We start from the raw sequence: 18,493 nt of genomic DNA, 5'->3' as shown, positions 1-18,493 counted from the left end.
TGTTTTCCAGATGAATTTAAGCCAACACAGAACTTATGGCATTAGTTGGTCTAGATTCTCGAAATATCCAGTGTCTGAGCCAACAATCAAACTCAAAACATTCATAGTCACTCCCAATTGGTAGTTTGATGCCACTAATATGCAAGCAGTAGTAAAGCCAAACAATATGAATGCAGTAATCAGAAGTATTATTACCAGTAGTATTTTCAAGTGATATGCCAGCCGTATTAGCTACACGCTAGTAGAAGCCCAGTAAAATTCCAGAAGTAATGTCTAGTCGTTAATCATCCCTCCACCTTCTCCTTTTCTAACCTGGTCCCTTTGCTTTGCCTCTTCATCCAATGCTTGTTTCCCATCCATCAGCCTCAGCAGCACTCAGTAACATACTGGTGTGTGCCACTGACTTCTAATACCACTTTTAGATTGCCACCCTGACAATATCACGGGTATATGAACCCAGGATATTGCCGGGGGACAGATCCGCCAACCCTGACAAATACCCGGGTAGACTGTGTTTACAGTGAACACGGGTCTGCCCGTGTATCCATAGCAACATCACAAGAGAAGCTCTGATTGGCTACTCTTGTGATTTTTTTTTTTAAATTCTCAAAAGCTGTCGGTGAGACCCGGGTTGTAAAACCCGGGTCTCACCGATCACACTAGATGCTACCTCGGTCGGACCTGGGAATAACCCTCCAAAAGATCCGGGTCTAGTTCATCCGACCCGGGTAGATGCAGGGACCCCCTTTCACACTGAGCCTAGACCCAGGTTGTCGGGGCTCATCCCAGCAAAAACCTGGGTCTTTTAGGCAGTGTGAAAGGGGGTATAATTCAATTCACTTCACACAAAGTCATAAGTGACAACGGAAGCAGACTAAGTGAGCAGCACCATAAAGGGAGAAGACAGGTAGCAGATGCAAAGACTCTTACAAGTCAACTCTCACTACCATGAAGCCATCCATCTTCCCTCCTGGTATCGCTTCATGAGACATGTACCCCAAAAAACATCTTCCCTGTATTTTGACTATATGCCCCTAAGCTTCTCTATGCATGATTCTAGCTATATCTCTCTTGTTTCTCCTATTTCTTGTCTGTGCCCCTTTCTCCTAGCAGTGTGAGGTCTGTCTCCTCCTTTTATTAAGCCTGTGTCCCGTATTGCAGCAATGTCTTATCTTTGTATCCTTTCCTCCTTCTTTGCGTGTTATCTGTGAGTACCATCTCGTACCTCCTGTGTCTTCCCTCTATCCCTCCTGGATATTATCTGCGTTGCCCTATGTTCCAGCATATTGTCAGTGCACCCCTCTCTCTCCCTGCGACTTTTGCATTTACTATTAAGACTAACAAGCCATATCTCTAGGCCATCTCTATGCTCATGGGGCTTAGTATACAGACTTGTTACTCCTGACATAAACCTGGCTCAAACGCTAGATGCACAATATGCGCGTAAATGCGATTTTTCATACATGCGTCTTTTGCTTTCATTATAGTAAGATCATCATGACAGATTCCAGCCAGCAAAGCCTGAAACTGAAAATCTGATATATCAGTAGGCATTACCCAATCATAGCTTTCAAAAGTACAGCTACTGCAGTTGTCTGTAGGTTTTGTGTTTAATTTAGCTATATACCACATATAGGGGGGAATTCAATTGGCCGCGCTACTTGAAAAGGGAACGCGGCCTGCGCAGTATTACCGTTATTACGGTAGTTTTAACGACGGCTTTTTGCTCGCAGCTCAGGTAATACGTTTAACGCGGCCGTACTTCGGGGGGGAAATTGAATTCCCTCCATATAGTGTAAGAAAATCTATGACACCTACAGCTGGAACACAAAACTAGAAAGGTGGTGCAATACAGGAGACCAGATTGGACGAAAAAGAAAGGCAGACTGACTTTAGCATGATGAGTATTAGCAGTAGTAAAATCTTGAGCAATGTCCACATGATATAAGTATATCCATATAGAGTGACACATTTCTGTTCTAATGGTGTTTGTGGATAGGGGTGTAAGCAAAAAGCCATGGGACCTGCTATGGTGCAACTCCTCCTGTTGAAGTGGGTGGAGCATGGCCTTCATGTGGATGATTCATAGTCAGCGTGTGGTGGGAAGCAGGTTCTCTGAATGAACAGCTATCACAGCCAACCTCTGGAGTAAATTTCAGCAGCACATAGCTTACTATGGAAAATGCTATTTCCCTGCTACGCATGATTGCTTCAGAGTGCATTGCCTACTTTGTCCATGCCTGACAGACAAACTAAGTTGCTAGAGCTTCTGAACATAGCATTTTTCTTAATGTCCAAATATTAGTAGGATGCTCACCAATTTAGGCAGAGATGTTGCAAGTTATAGGAGGGTACTCTAGAGCTAGTCTCTTGTCGTCTTCTCTGATCTTGAATGTATAATATCCTCCTAGATGCACGCTTGTTTGGCTGTCTCTCAATTCTCTACAGTCTATTCTCCCCTGCTTCTAGTTTTCCCCATTCAGCAATGCCCACCCTGAGTTCGGTGCCAGTACACAGAGGCTGTCAGCTGAGCTGTGGTGGAAAATTGTTCTGTCTTGGTTAAAGTTTCCCGAAGCTTGTCCAGTGAGGTAAGTAGAAGTGGAGGGAGAAGCTGAACAGAAGGGTACATGTTAATTACACAAAGCAGAATGGTGTTAAATCAACACCATTCTGCTCTAATTAAAAAGTGTTCCTGAACATTTCAGCCCTTCCTGAGAATAATGACTATGTGACTCATACTGGTTTGGTGACTGGTTGACTGTGATTTAGTGCAGCCAGGAAGCCAAATAAATGTGACTGAATGTGGCATATGGGTGAACAGTTGGACAGTCTTGACATAGACAGCCTATGAAACCCACTAAGGGCCTGATTCATTAAGGCAAGCAAAACTAACACAAACTGCATTTGTTTTAATAAGACTGCACTTAAATCGGGCATACACACATTCATATTCAAGAAGGAGCAGATGTAAAAGTACGTCAGTTATTGAATACGGGTCTAGGTGTGCTCTACTCTAACAGGCAATACACCACAGGATACATCTGATATATATGTGGAATATAACAGAAAAAACCCAAATTATATTGATTTCACCTGTTAATAATATAGTCATTAATAACAAAACATTAACATTAGCATTTTTTCCACACAATACATCGGGAATTTTTTAATGTCTACTATGCATAAAATGCATTTTGACAGTTTCCCTGACTGCAGACACATATTCTAGCATCCAGACACAGCTGTCATCACTAGTAATAGGCACTTACACCTGACCTGTAACTGGTGCAAGTGATACGACTGAAAAACATGTACCTGAGATGCCCAAAGCTTGAATCGGGTGTTGCTGTGTGTGCTCGAGCTTGGCATACCCTTAACTGTGCATTGACTACGTGGATATGCCCAGTACCCTCCCTGTACCACCCCTGAAATTGAAGTACATTAAGGGTCCTTCTCGTTGGAAGATGAATTGGATGTTGCTGCGTTTACTGGCATATCGTCAGGTTCTGGGCATGTGCAGAGCGATTAAAACTATAGCTTTATACATATTAATATAGTGAGGAAGTTTGAAATAAGACATGAGCTCAACAAGTTCTAGTTTCTAGCTGTGATGACCCACTGCCAGCGGGATTTGGCCAATTTTTTAAGATGGGAAAAATTCCTTCTTGACTCAATACTTGGTAATTGGATTAGTTCCCTGATCAATCCCAAATATGCTATTTATTAATAATAGCCACATATTTATTTTTTATATCTATTTAGTGAATTTGGAATAAACACATCCGTTAGTAGGGAATCCCAGCTCAACTACCCTTACAATGAAAAACATCATTTTCCATCTTTATTCCAGTTTCAGTGGATATATCTCATTTGAGCAATATAAATTAACTTAAAATATATTAACATTGTTTCATATTTCTTGTTGTATTTAAAATCTTGTCCTGTAGTATTTTGACAACTGTGTTTTTAATAATCTTCTGGTATCACTACTTACGTGATCAGAAATTCAGCCTGTACATAAAAACTGTCCACAAATTTCTACGTATGAAATCATCATCATCATCATTTATTTATATAGCGCCAGCAAATTCCATAGCGCTTTACAATTGGGAACAAACATTGATAAGATAATACTGGGTAATACATACAGACAGAGAGGTAAGAGAACCCTGCTCGCAAGCTTACAATATATAGGACAATGGGAGATAGAAACACAAGGACATGTGCTACATCATATTGCACAATGGACCAGCTAGAACGCAAAGGTAATAGTATTGAGTGGGATGTGTGTGTTGCAATGTTGGTCAGAGGGTTGTTGTCTTGCATTAGCAGTGTAGAGGATGGTAATAGGGTAATCTAGGGAAATTAAGATGGTGGTTGAGGAATATCATAACCTTGTCTGAAGAGGTGGGTTTTCAGTGAACGCTTGAAGATTTGAAGACTAGAGGAAAGTCTTACTGTGCGAGGGAGGGAATTCCACAAAGTGGGTGCAGCCCGAAAAAAGTCCTGTAACCGAGAGTGGGAGGATGTGATGAGAGTGGAAGAGAGACGCAGATCTTGTGCAGAACGGAGGTGTCGAGTTGGGAGATATTTTGAGAAAAGTGAGGAAATGTATGTCGGTGCAATTTTATTGATGGCTTTGTATGTTAGTAGAAGAATTTTATATTGGATTCGTTGAAATACAGGCAGCCAATGTAGAGATTGACAGAGTGGGTCAGCAGAGGAATAACGGTTAATAAGGAAAATCAATCTAGCCGCTGCATGCAAAATAGATTGTAGGGGTTCAAGTCTGACTTTGGTAAGACCAGTAAGGAGGGAATTGCAATAGTCGATGCAGGAGATGATGAGTGCATGAATTAATGTTTTTGCGGTGTCTTGTGTCATATATATGTGCGTATTCTGGAAATGTTCTTTAGGTGTATGTAACATGATTTAGATATAGAGTTGATGTGGGAAATAAACGACAGTTGTGAATCAAGGATTACACCTAGGCAACGAGCTTGTGGGGTGGGATTATGGTCATGTTATCAACAGAAATAGAAATGTCAGGCAGGAAGCTACTGTTTTTGGGTGGGAATATTATTAATTCAGTTTTTGAAAGATGAAGCATGTAGTGTCGCTGAAGCCACTTGATCCAGGGCAGTTGCTAGGGTTTGATGAAAATGGGGTACTGCCCGATCAGGGGAGGAGAATGTAGAAATTGGGGAGAGAAGGTGTTGGAGAGAGGTGGAAAACTGTTGAAGATCAATAGAGTTGAAATTCCTGCGGTTGTGAGGAGGCTTGGAGAGATTGACACTAGGGAGAGTGAAGAACTGGGGGTGAGCGAGTAGCTAATAAGGTGATGATCCGAGAGGGGGAAAGGAGTGTTAAGGAAATGAGAAACTGAGCATAGTCTAGAGAAAACAAGATCAAGACAGTGGCCATCCTGATGAAATAGGAGCACCAGAGCAAAAGCGTTCAACGGTTTAGGAACTACATGCATTGCAATATACAATTGTATATAACTTTATAGAATGTTTAAATAATACCTAAACCCCAATACTATGAATAAGGGGATTTTCCAGATAAGGATGTATAATTAATTTGGAACACAATACCTAACATATATCTAATCTTATCTACAATTTGTTTTCTGTTAGAATGTGAAATCAAAGAATTATATTGTACGTTCTGTAGTTCTTCTCACATTAATAAGTATCGTTATAAATATTATATTTTCTCTGTACTGCAGAAGTTCTGATGTACTCCAGCACTCTGTTCCCCCTCATTGTTAAAGTGTTTGTTAGTAGCCCTCACAGTAACTGCAAGATAAGACACTTGTAATCTGTGTGTATGATATTGCTATGATCAATGAACAAAAATTGTATACATAAAGTACATTGTTCAGTGTTAACCTGAGATTCCACAGCAGCTCTGCAATATAGTAACACTAACTACAGCATTACTACTTACAAACAGCTGAAGTCACATCTCACATGTTTAGGAACATGTCTCAATGAGAAATGATATAGATCAAAAAGCTGACAACAAACTGCTGTAGCATCACTAACCCTGTCCATTTGTATGAATACAACAATCCACACGGAGCATGTCTCTGCAGACAGGTTTGGAAGTCTGTCATTCCCACTCTGTAAACACAAATACTGGTAACTTGCCAACTAACATGGCAACCTGTTATGAAAGAGAACATGGTGGGCATATTGTGGTCCTTCACATAGCACAAAACTGAGGCAGGGGCAGCAAGACAGCATCTCTGAGAGATGGAAGTCACGGCTCCAAATGCTGTTTTACATCCTGGCCAGTGTTGATTAGAATACAAATGGAAATATGGAATAGCTAATTCTATGTAACAACAAATTGCAAAGACTATAGGAGATTAAGATTACAATTTGAGTTACAATTTAACAGAAACAGACAATCCAGTTAAAATACTAGGCTTTGAAATATGTAAATCTGATAAAAGATGTTTACGTTAAGACAATACATGTGGATCAGACATAAATACCAAATACAAGTGGTATACGCTCTATTGTCTTAATCAATTTTTAATTCCATTAACAAATTCTGAATTACAGTAAACCTAATTGTTATTATACTATCACTTTACCCAGGAAGTTTTTTTAATTTTCCCAAAAAAACAAGGAATAAAACAATGACCCATGTGACATGTACTGCACTTTAGTTCAATAGATATACAGCCTTTTTAGGATTCAAGAGATTTAATTTTCTCTAGCACAGCAATTTACATCTCTAAAGTAACCCTAGCATGCCAAGGGTATGCCTGTCTGAACACAAATGGGATAATTACAAACTCAGTCAATTACACTAATTCACATGTGCACAGACAGGGATAACATTACCAGGCACTAGAAAGGGAGGTTGATTAGAGGGTTGAGAAACATAATTTAGCACGTGGTACATTTTATGTTAAAAGAGAACTACAGCTCAGCTTGGAAATTGTAGAAGCTGCCAGAGTGATTACTAGGAGACACTCTCTGGGAATACAGTATATTTCCTAAGTGTTACTAAGGGATGCTTATGTGGGGCCTGGATTTTTCTTTATCTTTGTTTTGTTCACCTGAACAACTTGTCAGTGCATCATTTCTTACTACCTAACTGGATTTCTGTGCCACTATGCACAAAATCCTAAGTAGTAAAAAGAGATCTTGATGTCATGGAATAAGTTGTAGTTATTTAGGATGATCCCCTAAGTTCTTGCAGCAATGTGTTTGGCAAGTAGTTCTTCAGATACAACTGACTGAACTATTTCTGCACCACAGAACAGCATCTGGGACAATAAAAAGAGGCAGTTGTGCAGAGACCCACGACTGGTATTGTATGCTTTTGAAACAAGTAGTAGTTAAGTTATCCCCCTTTAGTCTGTCAATTAACAAGGAGACTGTAATGGAGTGAGACATGACATTTGCATAGAACTATTCCAGATTCTAGTGTTGTCTTACATAGTGAGAAGAGAAAATAATTTATTATCACAATAAGATCAAATACATGGATGGCCAAACTGCACATATCTGGCCATTCTGCAGTTGGACCAGACCTTTTATTGCCGCTATTAGTTAGCTAAAGTAAATTCATAACAATCATGAGCACTCACAGAAAACAATAAATAAAGTAAAGATGAATTTTAAGCGGAGAGGCTAGTCTTCCCTCCTGCCGCTACTCATCTACTGCACTCACTCTGCAAACAACTTTCATTGGCTCCCCAATCCCTCCAGAAATCAATTCAACTTGCTCACCCTCAACTACAAAGCCCTTACCAGTGTCTCCACTTCATAAGTCTCTGACCTCATCACGACATATACTTTCCACTAAGCCCATGACCTATTCCTATCCTCCCCTTTAATGACCACCTGTCAGTTCTCCTCCACCTTCAAGACTTCTCCCACACTGCTCCCCATTTATGGAACTACCTTCCCAGCCTCAACAGACTCTCCCCAACCTCCAATCTTTTAAGTGCTCTCTCAACACCCACCTCTTCACTACAGCCTACCCTACTCCCCATAGAATATTAACTCTACACACTTTACCTGTCATGTCCACTTTTTCCCACTGTCTCCTACTTTCTCTACTTTCCCTCTCTCTATAGACTGTAAGCTCTCACAAGCAGGGTCATCTCTACCTTAGGTCTCTGTCTGCCTTGAACAAAATTGTTATGTTTAACTTCTAGTTATGTTTTTATGTTTAATTTGTACTGCTGCAATTTAAGTCCAGTTTGGTTTAAACCAGTGCGGCTAGAAGAACTGATTCACAATCAATTTTATAGTTGAAAAGTTGTATGTAAATGAAACCATTAATAACTATCTAACTGAATAGCAAGCTTTCGTTATCCACCACTGAAGAGTTGGCATTGGTTGCAAAAGCTTGTAATGTCTAGCTAGCTATTAATTGTCTAGCTATTAAATGTCTAGTTAGCTATTAATTAGCATACATTGTTTTTTTAATACAAATTATTACAATTTGAAAGCCCAATGTCAGGTACACAGGAATATAAGAACAAAACATTGCAACTAAAAGCAAGAATATTCCATCTTTGTACTACCTTCAGTAAAACTCAAGTTATAGGTTTGTAAGCCAAATATCCCAAAGGAATGTATATAAATATATCAATATTCCGTACCATGCTCTATCATGAATGTGTGTATTTCAGGTGGTTTTCTTTGAACCAGCCAGAATATGAATCAGTGGTACATTAATGTCAAGGTCAGCCATGTCTTCATACGGATTATATGAATATAAAGGTGATCATGCACTTGAGGGGTTTTTTTGTATATTTTTAAAACTTGAATATGTAGCCTGATGTTCTTTAAAAGACTATTAAAGCTCTGAGTTAAACATATGAAAATTACATCAGAAGGTGATGCTGAAGCTGTCATTTTAGATGTACTCCATGCATACAGAATCATAATTTAGTTGTATGGCCCACAGATTCCGTACTACTTGGCATAGTCGTGCAGCTATTATGGATATTAAAACAGTAAACATGTGCATGAGTACAGCACAAAATAATAAATGTATGGATGCAATTACCAGAACAAATCCAATAACATATAGAAACAATTGAGCATAAGACATGACAGAGACAAACAAGAACGACAGAGTGGGCGGCAGACATAGGGTAGAGGGCACTGCCCAGCAGAGCTTACGGACTATAGCAAGGGAGTAGGGAGAAACATTAGCAGCTAAAAGGACATTGAGCTTAGTGGTCCCGGTAGGTAGCAAATAGGTGGTGGCTAAGCAATGGAAATGGCAGAAGGATAGGTTTAGGAAGTGGTGATAGAGTAGGTTGAAGTATGTATGGATTTTGGGAAGGGAGGATGGGGAAGAGAGGTAGGATAGGAGGTAGGAGAGGAAGATGGGGCGGTGTGGAGAGACAAGGAAAACAGTCAGTGTAGTGTGATTAGAGATATGTGGCAGTATAGATGAATAACATGGTAATACAGATGAATAAGAGTGGACAACCTGCGAAATTAAATGACAGACAAGGTTTTGAAGCAGTTCAATAAATCAGCAGTGATCTTATCCATGCTAACAGGTCAGTAGGATATTGTGTACAAAGCAGGTATATGAGGGCAGTAGAACTCACTGGAGAGTAATAAATTATGTCCTCTTCCAGCAGTGATAGAAGATAGAATGTTTTCCTACTGTTTAACTCAGGTATAACTCAGAATTATGATATATCAATCTTAGTACACCTGTAACTTACACACTCTATGCAGTCAACACACATGTATTGTATAAGTAACAGACATGTGATTGGTGACTTATATCAACCCTCAATAACCACCCACACCCAAAGGCTAGCAATAAAATCCAAAAATAAACAAATGCAAAAACAGCACCCCATGTATTACTTAACAATAGCACTTTCTTAGACCAATTCAGAAACCGGGAACTGGTGTGGGGTACCCAACACTCATATTCCCAGGGGCCATAATGTGGGAACCTACAGAGGGTATAAGATTCCTAACACAATACAAAACGGCTGACGTTGGAAACAGGACTGGCTGGGGCGTATGGTTCTGGCTAGCCTTGAATACTGTGAAGGAGGGAATGCTAGACGGAGGAAGATTTTGGAATTGCCACTCACAGGGAAAGTACACTAGGTATTGGTCTGGAGGTTCACACACTGGTGTGTGCCCACGAAAATGGGGTGAAGCCTGGATTGGACTGCTGCCACAGCTGGCAGTAAGACAAAAGAATGGGAACACCATCACTGAAATACTTCCTAAACAATCAGGTAAATTCAATGTTGTTTTATATATATTCATTGCAGTGGTGGTTTCAGAGGGGGAGGGCAATTGCCCCCCGGAAGGGACTGGCTGCCTGAAGCCACACACTATATACATGTGCCTGTTGGCTGAGAGGCAGGCAGAGATGGTGCTTTAAACACAATCACAGTGGCTGAGCAGCATAATTTGCCTGTCTCTTCCAACAAGCCAAAGCATATAGTGTGTAGCCGCAGACTCGGAGCAAAAAAGGAGTGGGAAAATAAATCTCCCTCCTCCTAAATAAAAAATCTAGGTCCGCCTTTGATTCCTCGTGTGTGTGTATTGATATTATGTTTTGCATAGTCTTGAACTACACTTATTTATGTAATCATGCAGTTAAGTAAAAAAAAGTTTTGAGCTGGGACAGAACCAGAGAGATATCTCTTATACTGGGATATTGGCACTTGTGTTGCATGTCTGCAGATTTCATGGGTTGTAAATGACTCTTATAGCATGAATTGTACATTTTTTTTTATTCCACAACCCATGGACTTTCCCCGTGTAATAATTAGGCTTCAGAAAATAGTTAATAAAATGTTATTAGATTATTCATTTTACTTAATTCCAAAGACACCATTTATTTGTAAAACCAGGAATATTTTTCATTGTCCAAGGTTACTATTTTATAATCCCAGCAGCATGATTGTCCCACATATCTTGGGCGTCCACTTATTAATTGACGAATCAGAATATCCTTCCATCTATAGAGATGATCAAAACGTCACTATTGGTATCAGTAGTGGTAGTGATGTTTGAACTCTCAGACCAGTTTGGAAGAACCGCTCATTAAAGTGGAAATGGTGGGTGAAAAAACCCAAAACCTTTCTTTCAATTTCAGTTAATGAATTAAAAAAGTAGTGCATGCAAAAGAAAATCACCATTTCACATGGAATTCAGAACACTGATAGGATATATATAAATTTTCCCTTTACAACAATTATAAACCAAGGTTATATTTTAAAGAGACTGACATACCAGTGAGAGGTGGCTTGTGGGAGTGAAGTTTGCATGGCACACTGACTATAATCTTGTGTTGTGGAAAAAGAGGTACATCTTTCTCGGATTCTCTAGCAGGTAAAAAAACAAAATAATATGTTTTACATATAAACCATTAGTTTTTTCCAAGGGAATAACCATCTAGATTTAAAGTACACAGTTTAGCACTAAGACGTTTGGTGACTCCGTCAGAAAGGAAAATAAGAAGTTGCAGTCAAACGCAAATTTAGTAATGGAACAGTAAACATTTACACAAAAAAAATATTTTTACCTTGCTGCAGAATTATCAGTATTCATTAGTCGTCCAAGTACCATAATTTCATAAGGTTTTTTATGGGCAGAATGAATTGGAAATACAAATTCTCCAGATCGGGTTATCTGATAAACAACATTCATGAAACAGTTTAATGAACAATTTTTGAGGCAGTTCTAAAAGTTGACAGAAAACTCATTCATCATTCTGTGCTACCAAATAAAGACAGATATGTCTCATTTAGATAAACAAAGACCGTGTTTAATATGCACTCATAGCTAACAAATGTTTTATTATTTCATCAGAAAGCTGCGTTAATTAGCATCATTAGACAGCTGTTATGAAGGAGCAGTTTTACTGTAATGATTGGTCCCATGCTATTCAATTCCACAAATAAATATAAACTACCTTAATCGAAAATAAATGTTTTCATTTTTTTGTATTTAGTTCTACTTGAAACAATATTGTCTTACCTTCACCCAGTGCCATTCTGCAAGGGTTCTGATTGACCAATGTGGGTACAGTTCTTCTTTCACAAACCTCAAATGTTTCTGCCTATTGGTCACCCAAGTAACAACAAGGCAATTTTGGGCAGCCAGCGCAGGTATGGGAAGTTGTTTAATTTCCAATGGAGTTAAAGAACTATATCTAAAGAAAAAAACAAACTTAATTGGAACCCTATATATTTGGCTACCAATACATGTAAAACAATTAGTTATTTATCAGTGGGTCTATACTATCAAGCACATGTGTGCCCAAAAGAAATACGTTATTTCTGTGTTATACAATCACATAAAAGACAACAGTGACACCTGGTGGCTGAAACAATTACATAACTCATGATACGCTTTCGTTGTCTGTTTGTCTGGATAGCTCCTTCACAAATAACTTACTACTTCCATTATGATGACGGATGTGATAGCAGCATATAAATAGCAAATAGACAGTAAAGTGCTTTCAGACTCAACTGTATGTCCTTAAATAATTCAAAGGACAGCTTCCTTAAAAGGGTGCATTTTAAGAATGGCTGTTAAAAAAAGAAGGTGTATTACAAATATAGTCTTATAAGATATTCACAAATGAAAGGAGACAAGGAAAACTATTCAAGTGGAAACACTACTGTTGAGATAAAAACAACAAAAACAGAAGTTGCATTAAACAGCTTGCACAGCCAGTGGTGCAATACCAAATCTTGGCAATCATTTCCCCTAACATTTTTTTTTTTCAAAAACACGTTTACTGGCATTTTATTATTTAAGAGCTAGCTAATTGTATATGTAGTGGCATGGATATATAAAAATGATCCTTCAAAATAATCTATATAAGGACCTCCACATGTAAGCCTGTATTATGCTCGCTGTTATATGGCACCACCGAAGCTTGCAGTGCCCTACAAGATAACAAGCTAAAGACTTGGGAAGAAGTTCAAAATGTAAGAAAAGTAGTTAGACAGTAATGAGAGGAAATTGTTCTTCCTTCCCCAAAAGAGCGTACAATCTATAATAAGAAGGGAATTTACTGTAATTTGGAGCACCATGCCTAAATCATAGTAATTCATAGATAAAAATGAACCATCTTCTGCCACAATGCCCGAGGGTTTTAGGATTAACTTGATTAGCAGTGCTCTTTACATTCACTCTAGGAAAAAAAACTCTGGGGGACTATACCTGTGTCTATGACAATATTGCTAAAGCATAGCAATGATTTACTTTTTGTTCCTTCTCATTTTCAGAACTTTGTGTATAGGCTAAGGTCAAGATATAGGTTGGAAATAAAGGCTGCACAAAACCACTAGAGTAATGTATGTTATGTGTTGATTGGTAATGCCACCCAGTGTACATCATGTGCTACTGCAGAAATGTGAACAATGATTTGTAAGAAGCCTAGACAGGCAGAACAGGCATCGCTGGACCCAATAGCACAATTGGCGTAGAGGCGCAGAGAAGCCGCTCTAGACCTCTGGGCCCACTGCTGTGATGCTCTTGAAAAACAAAAACATATATTGGCTCAGAAGAATCCTCCACTCTGTTCTTTGGGGATCAGAGCTGGGGTCTCGGTGGGAGCCAGAGCCTTGGAGGTGGGAATAACCATTGCCAGCCCCCATCCCCACCCTTCCAGACCTTGCACTGGCCACATGCCCTGCACCACTGTAGTATTATTATTATTATCCTTTATTTATAATTTATTTATAGATATCCACAGCGCCGTACACAATACAAACAGTAAACCATACAGGGAAAACAGTACAGAACAATAAACAAGTACCAAGACTTCAGAAGCTCCAGACATAGCAATTATAGTGAAGTTGGAGCAGAAGAGTAGGTAGAGAGACAGGAGGGAAGAGGACACTGCTCATAAGAGCTTAGATCCTAAAGAGAGGACAAACAGACAGCAGGCACAAAGGGGAGTCAGTAGAGGGCATCAAGCACAGGAGGAGCGAGTATAGTGGCCGGAAAGAGATGTGATGAGAACGAGCTTGGAGAGATCTTTAGGTGGCTGGCTGGTAGGGTTTGAGGAAAAGGTGAGTTTTAGTGTCCGTTTGAAGTAGCACAAATTAGGAGACAGTCGGATGGAGCGTGGTAGGTCATTCCAGTGGAGGTGAGCAGCTCGAGAGAAGTATTGGATTCAAGAATGGGAAGAGGTGATCAGAGTGGGGGAAAGGTGACGTCAATGGCCGAGCTCAAGGAGCGGGAGGGAGTGTGAATGAAGAGGAGGTTGGAAAAATATGGGTCAGTTGAGTGGGAGAGGGCATTGTAAGTGAAGGTGAGGAGCTTGAAAAGAATTCTATAGGGGAAGAAGAGGCATTATAGGCAAAACAGAGAAGGAAGGCAGAAGAGGAGCGGTGTGAAAGGAAGATAGGTCTCACAGCCACATTGAGTATAGAACAAAGGTGGGTGAGGTGGGAGCGGGGGAGGCCGGTGAGGAGAAGGTTGCAGTAATCAAGACTAGAAATGATGAGTGCATAGAAAAGGAGTAGTAGTCCTGCTGCTGAGCCCAGATCCTGGATCTAAATGAGCAACTGGCAACAAACAGGGCCACTAATAATATGAAGAGGAGTTTGTTGCTCATTGAGAAGGCACTGCTTGAGGTAGATAGCTGGTTCACAATTAGAAGGCAGGGTCAAAGAAAGAGTGTCAGGGAAAGTAGTCTTGATCTGACACCCACAATACATAAGCCAAATTGGCTGACATTGAGGGATGTCAGATCAGGAGTAGCAGCTGCATCACTAGCAATATGGGGAATGACTGCTCTAAAAAGGATGGGAACATGAGATTAGTGAAGGGCAAAGAGGTGCTAGTTGTAGGGAATTTCATTATTAGGAAGGCAGAACAGTAATCTGTCTCTAGGACTTTGAATTCCAAACAGCTTCTTGGGTCCAAGAGGCTTGGGTTTGGCATATTATGAATCTGGTGGTAAATAGTTTTAGGAGGGGCTAAGGAGGACCCAAAGTTCATGGTACACAGTGGTATCAATGACAAAGTTAGAGGTATGTGGACAGTCTTCAAACACTATTTCAGGGAACTAGGCTGTAAACTAACCTAAACAATGGAAATAGAGTGGGAGCTTAGGGTAGTTAATATGGTATCTGAGAAGTTGATTTAGGAAGGAGGATTTTAGAAAACTAGGGGCCTGATTCATTAAGGATCTTAACTTGAGAAACTTCTTATTTCAGTCTCCTGAACAAAACCATGTTACAATGCAAGGGGTGCAAATTAGTATTCTGTTTTGCACATAAGTTAAATACTGACTGTTTTTTCATGTAGCACACAAATACTTGATAGCTTATTTGTACACTGAAATTTAAAGTTGATATTTGTGTGCTACATGAAAAAACAGGCATTATTTAACTTATGTGCAAAACAGAATACTAATTTGCACCCCTTGCATTGTAACATGGTTTTATCCAGGAGACTGAAATAAGAAGTTTCTCAAGTTAAGATCCTTAATGAATCAGGCCCTAGAACTGGGACAATTCTCTGCTAAAGGGACTAGTGCAGCTGTGCCAGGGGAAGATGGGAGACAGCTAAAGGAGATTTTAAACTAGGAACTATGGGAAAAGGTAGAAGCAATGTGGAAGAGAGTGTAGACAGTGAACTGGAACAAGTAAAGGAAAATTGTTGAGGGTCAGAACAGGTAAAAAGGAAGTGTGTAAAATTATGAATGGAAAAAATAAATAGAAAAAAGCAGTAAAATATCAAATTTCATTTAATATTTAAAATTTAATTTCTTTTCCAAACAAAAAAGGTGAACTACAATTAATGATTTGGAAAGAGAATTCTAATATAGCTGGTACAACGGAGACTCAGCTGGGCAATAATTTTGGAAGGATACAGCATATTTGGGAAATAGAAAAAAGGGGGAAGAATATGTGTAGGTAAAAACATATTTAAGACCTGACTAGTAGGAGTATATCCATGAAAATATGAAAATGGAGAGTTCTTATAGGTAGATCTACATGGAGAAAAATAAACTAATAAGTATGGCTTGTGAGAAGCCACTCAGTATAAAAAAGTGTATTGAAATTAAATTAAGAAAAGTGTACTTCTCCTCATTGGTGATTTTAACAATCTAAATATAAAAGGGACAATTAAAGTAGTGGTTCTGTAAAAGAAAGTCAATTTGAACAGTGGAACAATGGTTGGCATTGCAGCCTCACTGCATTGGGGTCATGGGTTTAATCCTGGCCAGTGTATTATCAGTGTCAAGTTTTTATGTTCGTGTTTGCGTAGGTTTCCATCCATAGTCCAAAAACATACTAAAAGGTGAACTGGCCTCTGATAAAATGGGACCCTATTGTGTAATTTAGATTGTAAGCTCCAATGGTGCAGGGACTGATGGGAATGATTACATATTCTCTGTACAGAGCTTTGATTGGCGCTATATAAATAAACATAATAATACTAATAATAATCTATTTTAAAAGACAACTAGCTTCTGCAAGTGGAAAGAATGACCCAACTAGAGGGGAACACTGTTGGACTATCTAATAAAGCAGATACAACTATATGTAATGTACAAGTGAGCTTGGTATTTAGGGAATAGTGATCACAGCATTGATACATTTGGCTTGAGTTTCAATAAAACAAGTTTTGTAAAGTAGCTAAAATAACTGAATTTTAGAAGGACAGTTTAATCAGCTCAGAGAAGCATTGAATCTTAGGGCCGCGTTACTTGAAAAAGTAAAGCGGCCTGCGCACTATTACCGTTATTACCAGTAAATACCGTTATTTACGTCCATAATGGTAATAGTTTTTACGCTGCGGTACTTCGGGGGGGATTGAATTCCCCCCTTAGACTGGAAATGTGTACTCTCAAACAAAAGTACATAAACCAAATGGGAAACCTAAACTTTACTGTTGCAAGTACATAGAGTATGGAACAAAATGTCTAGAAATATAATGCAACCAATGCTGTGAAAGTCTAATCTCAAACCGTTCAAGTACATAAACTTACAATTTTGGCCCACTAAATGATAAAGTGGAAAAAAAGTTGTAGAAGTTAAAGTGCAAACTGATTATTTTTCTATTGACAAAGGGGAAAAATGCCAGGCAGAAAAGGTTAAGTAGCAATAGCCTATGCACACCATTAAATGTTACTTGTCTAACACAAGAGTAGGTGCTGTATCACATAAACATGATTCTAGAAAATTATAAACTAGAATCTGATCTGGTTGCTATGGGCAAAATTTCCACTGTTCCTTTTTAAACGTTTTAGTAAATCTACCCCTAAGTCAGATAAAGCACCTGGCCCAGGTGGTATTCACCCATGTTTGCTAAAAGAACTAAGGGTCTATTTACTAGGTTGCCATAAATAGCAAAAACAGTTTGTGCAGGAGCTGGGACTTCGCAGGGGTTCACAGAGCAGCCCCGGGATTGTAAATTACAACAGTGTTTAAATATGCTGCGATTTGCAGCTATGCATATTGATTGACATCACATGACTTTAATATATAGACCCTTATGTGCAGTAACAGATAGACCACTATTTCTTATGCTTGTAGACTCCCTCATAACTGGGTCATCTGTAGAGAGCAGATGTAAAAATCACACCAAAGGGAACAACATTGGAGCTAAGAAATTATAGACCTGAGAAATTATAGACCTTATGTCGTGAATAAATTATTTGAAGGTATTTTGAGGGATGTTATGCTAAAACATATTGTAGAAATTAATTTGAGAACATACTGTCAACAGGATTTCATGAAGGACCAGTCATCCCTAACAAGTAGGATTTGTTTTTATGAGGAGTTAAGTTTCAAACTGTAATGAAACTGATTTTTCAAAAGTAACACTATTCCACTTTTAAAAGTCTGGTACGAAGGACGAGAGTATTTGGTCTACAGCTGTCAGGCGCCGTCCCGCACTCTTACCTGGTGCTGGGACGGAAGCCTTACCTCTAGCCGCTCGTCCCGTTGCCTAGCAATGGGACGTCACTTCCGGAATAGGAAGAATTTCAGGTGCATGCGCCCAAACATCGTGTCTCCTGTCGGCGGTCAGACCATCTGACCGCCAACCTCCACTCCCACCAATGGAATCCAGTGCACCACTATTTAAAATAGACTCTGGCACAGTATCTAGTCTCCCAGCTTGGTCTCTAGGCTCCTGTCTCAGATATATATAGTTGCTAGCCTTACTGGATTTTGTCCCCTGCCTGCCTGACCACTCTCTTCGGATTATCCCTGGTTCTTGTTTGATATCCTGGCTTTGACCCCTGGCTCCCTGACTACTCTTCTGCCTGACTCCTCTGTACCTTGTTGCCCGCTCGGTTTTGACCCCGGATTGTCAACTATGATTGTTCACCAGACCTCGCTGGTAGCTACCTGGGAGGGCCGCGATCGACACGCCTCAGCGGCTAAGACCAAAACTCCTTGCGGGGTTCCCTGGTGAAAACCTGGGGCGTGGTTAGACTCTGCGCCTCCTTACGTAGAAGCGCAGATACCAGCAGGTAAGGCTTTCCT

The 18,493-nt window shown here is 39.6% G+C and overlaps 1 protein-coding gene across 3 annotated transcripts in view; it reads right to left on the bottom strand.

The window, feature by feature from the left end:
• Nucleotides 1–18,493, bottom strand: part of METTL4 (methyltransferase 4, N6-adenosine) — an 83,788-nt gene that overhangs the window by 17,819 nt on the left and 47,476 nt on the right. For 2 of the 3 annotated variants that reach the window (XM_075213374.1, XM_075213376.1), the window contains exons 5-7: nt 12,009–12,183; nt 11,554–11,660; nt 11,262–11,353 (exon numbers count right to left, since the gene is read on the bottom strand). In XM_075213374.1, the coding sequence (XP_075069475.1) occupies nt 11,262–11,353; nt 11,554–11,660; nt 12,009–12,183 (374 nt within the window). Of the gene's footprint in view, nt 1–1,975; nt 2,612–11,261; nt 11,354–11,553; nt 11,661–12,008; nt 12,184–18,493 lie in introns of those variants that run through there. The other variant, XM_075213375.1, reaches the window with a different exon arrangement.

Source organism: Mixophyes fleayi, chromosome 5 (assembly GCF_038048845.1).
Source record: "Mixophyes fleayi isolate aMixFle1 chromosome 5, aMixFle1.hap1, whole genome shotgun sequence".
Taxonomy (NCBI): domain Eukaryota; kingdom Metazoa; phylum Chordata; class Amphibia; order Anura; family Limnodynastidae; genus Mixophyes; species Mixophyes fleayi.
The sequence above is the reverse complement of the archived record's forward strand: the minus strand, read 5'-3'. Positions and strand labels throughout refer to the sequence as shown.